This window comes from Hordeum vulgare, chromosome 5H, assembly GCF_904849725.1.
Source record: "Hordeum vulgare subsp. vulgare chromosome 5H, MorexV3_pseudomolecules_assembly, whole genome shotgun sequence".
Classification (NCBI taxonomy): Eukaryota; Viridiplantae; Streptophyta; class Magnoliopsida; order Poales; family Poaceae; genus Hordeum; species Hordeum vulgare.
Window position 1 is genome coordinate 462833421 of NC_058522.1, and position 2663 is coordinate 462836083.

The window sequence follows — 2663 nt, forward strand, 5'->3', positions numbered from 1 at the left end:
GCATCACAACGCCGGTTGCACTACAGCTCCGCCCCGCCCACCGGCATGCTGCACTGCAGCTCCGCCGCCAGCGCGCAGCACAACGCCGGCTGCACTGCAGCTCCGCCCCGTGTTGCGTTGCAACACCGGCGACGAGTGGCGCCAGCCTCCCCGACCTCCTCCTTCGTGTTGCGGTGTGCTAGCTTTGTGCCCATTCACTCGCGTGTGAGAAAAAGGGGGAAGGAGGAAAAGAGTGGGCGGGGGGGGGGGGGGGGGGGGGGCATGTGGAGGGGGGCGGGGGTGGTGGTGGCATGCATAGGGAAAGAGATAAGGCTGGATGAGACTGATCGCGAGCGATGTATGGGCGTGAACACGTGTCGCAAGCTTTAAACGGTTTACATGATTTAAAAATCAGTCGGTAGATTTAAAACGTTTCCGATTGCATTTGGGCTGTTTCGCGCGTCTGGCGGCGTCTTTGGTCTAGTCGATCAGAAGTTCAGAACACACACGCAATCTAGCACTGGCCGATCAATCCTCTTCCCCAGATGCATCGAAAAGAGAATACAGAAGTTCAGACGTAGCGCGTAGCTGCATCATGCGGTCTGAAAATGCCCGTGTCCACGAGACATGGTTTTTACAGATTCAGGAACCTGGCAATGGCATCGTCCTGCCTGACGGCGTCGTCGCAGGAGAAGTTGCCGAGATGGAAGCAGTGGCCCTGCCCGGCCACCTCGAGCAGCTCCACCTCCCCGGCCCACCCGCTCGCCCTGAGCCCATCGCAGTACGCGCGGCCGCGGTCGCGGACCACGTCCGTCTCCGCGAGGCACATGAGCACGCGCCGGCACGCCAGCCCGCGCATCGTCTTCGCGCCGGCGGCCAGCGGGTTGATCCACGGGTCATCGGCGCCCGTGGTCTGGGGGCACACCACCCGCCACATCTTCACCACGTTCTCGGCCATCACGGGGTCGCTGTCCTCGGAGGGCACCTTGCCGTGGCCCAGGAAGTAGGGGTGGACCAGCACGATGCCGCCGCTGATCGCCGCGCCGTGGGGCAGGCCCTCGTCGCCGGCGCGCATCGCCAGGTGATGCGCGATGTTGGCGCCCGCGCTCTCGCCGCCGAGGGACAGGCGGGAGAAGTCGCCGTGGTCGGTGAGCCAGGGCTCCTCGCCGGCGCCGCCGGGGGCGTGGGACGCCACCCAGCGTAGCGCCCGCCACGAGTCATCGTAGGCGGCGGGGAGCGGGTGCTCGGGCGCGAGGCGGTAGTCGACGGAGACGACGATGGCCCGGGCGCGCGCGGCGAGGGAGGCGAGGTACGCGTGGAAGACGGTGTTGAAGGCAGTGTGGAGGACGAAACCGCCGCCGTGGAAGTAGACGAGGATGGGAAGCTTCTTCCCGTCGCCGCCCTCCGTGGCGAGGGGCGGGAGGTAGAGGCGGACGGCCACGTCGGGGGAGATTGTGCGGTCTTTCGAGGCGACGCCGGTGCCGGCGTCGGTGGAGGCCGGGACGGGGTCGGAGCCGAAGTAGCGCTCCACGCGGCCGCTCTTGAATACGCGGATGCAGTGCTCGATCTCCAGGACGACCTCGCCGTCGCTGGCACCGGAGCCGGCCATGGGTCGACGGGGGCTCTGGGTACGGGTTGCCGCCGGTTGGATTGTTTCTTAAGTTGTTGGCGGATGAGTGAGTGGTTTTGCAACTTGGACTTCGTGTGGTTGGGCTTGGGCCACGTTAATGTGTAGTGGTTGGATCTGAACAACCTTTTCTCCCTTCTTGAATTTCTGTGGACTTGATTTGGACTTTCGGACTCCTGTGGTTCATGTAAAAGTGGAGGAAAATCGAAGTATTTTTTTTCTATGGTGTTACTATTCATGTGTTTGGATCAAAGATAAATTTCCTTCATTTTTCATTTACCTCAACGTAGGAATTCTAACATCCACTTGGAGCTCCTTTTCAAATTCTTATGTATGAAGAATGAGACTGAGAACCTTTGTGGCACAATAACATCATAACTATATATTTTCCATGTGGTTTGACTTTAATTTGATCATGTGTATTTGCATTCATGTGTTTTTCAATTCATGTGAACCAAAGGCCAACTTGACATAATTCATTTGTTTACAATTCCTCTGTTTTGCACGTGTATTCATATTATGTCGTGGGTATAAGCCTGACAGTAGATGTGTAGGGTACGAATGAGATGGACAGAGTCCTAGCTACGGCGAGGTTGTATGAGTTCAGGCCCCTCTACGGTGGAGGTAATAGCCCTACGTCTCAGTGCTCTTGGAGCTTGTTACCGAGTGTAATATGGAGTACAATGTTTTTCTAACCCTTTTACCAGTGGGGGAGGGCGGCTTATATAGAGTGCACTGCCCTCCACAACGGTTCTGATTCAAGGGTGGAGTAGTGGCGATTGAATGCATGCGTTACAGGTAACGTATGCTATAAATGCTAGTTAATGCACCCGGAAACGTACGACAGTTTCCCTCCAGGGAGGTTACGACGCACCGAGTGTATCCAGTCGGTAGGTCCGGTGTCCTCCGAGTCTTAGTCTCTGACTGGATGATTCTGGGCCCGTTACTGACTGGATGATGGGGGCACCTTAATACAGTCGGGCATACTTAAGGTCCTGTCCCTTGCGTGGGGTAGTCCTTGGGTAGGACCTGTAGGACAGGCCTATGACCCTACCCT

General features: G+C 58.0%; 1 protein-coding gene across 1 annotated transcript; it reads right to left on the minus strand.

Moving 5' to 3' along the window:
• Positions 1 to 494: 494 nt before the first annotated feature.
• On the minus strand, positions 495 to 1764 carry LOC123395834 (tuliposide A-converting enzyme 1, chloroplastic-like). Its single transcript, XM_045090869.1, has one exon. The coding sequence runs from the start codon at positions 1586 to 1588 to the stop codon at positions 614 to 616; it is 975 nt and encodes a 324-aa protein (XP_044946804.1). The 5' UTR covers positions 1589 to 1764; the 3' UTR covers positions 495 to 613.
• Positions 1765 to 2663: the final 899 nt, after the last annotated feature.

Coding starts and splice junctions, on each gene's coding strand:
- LOC123395834 (XM_045090869.1), bottom strand. CDS start 1,588: ATGGCCGGCTCCGGTGCCAGCGACGGCGAGGTCGTCCTGGAGATCGAG.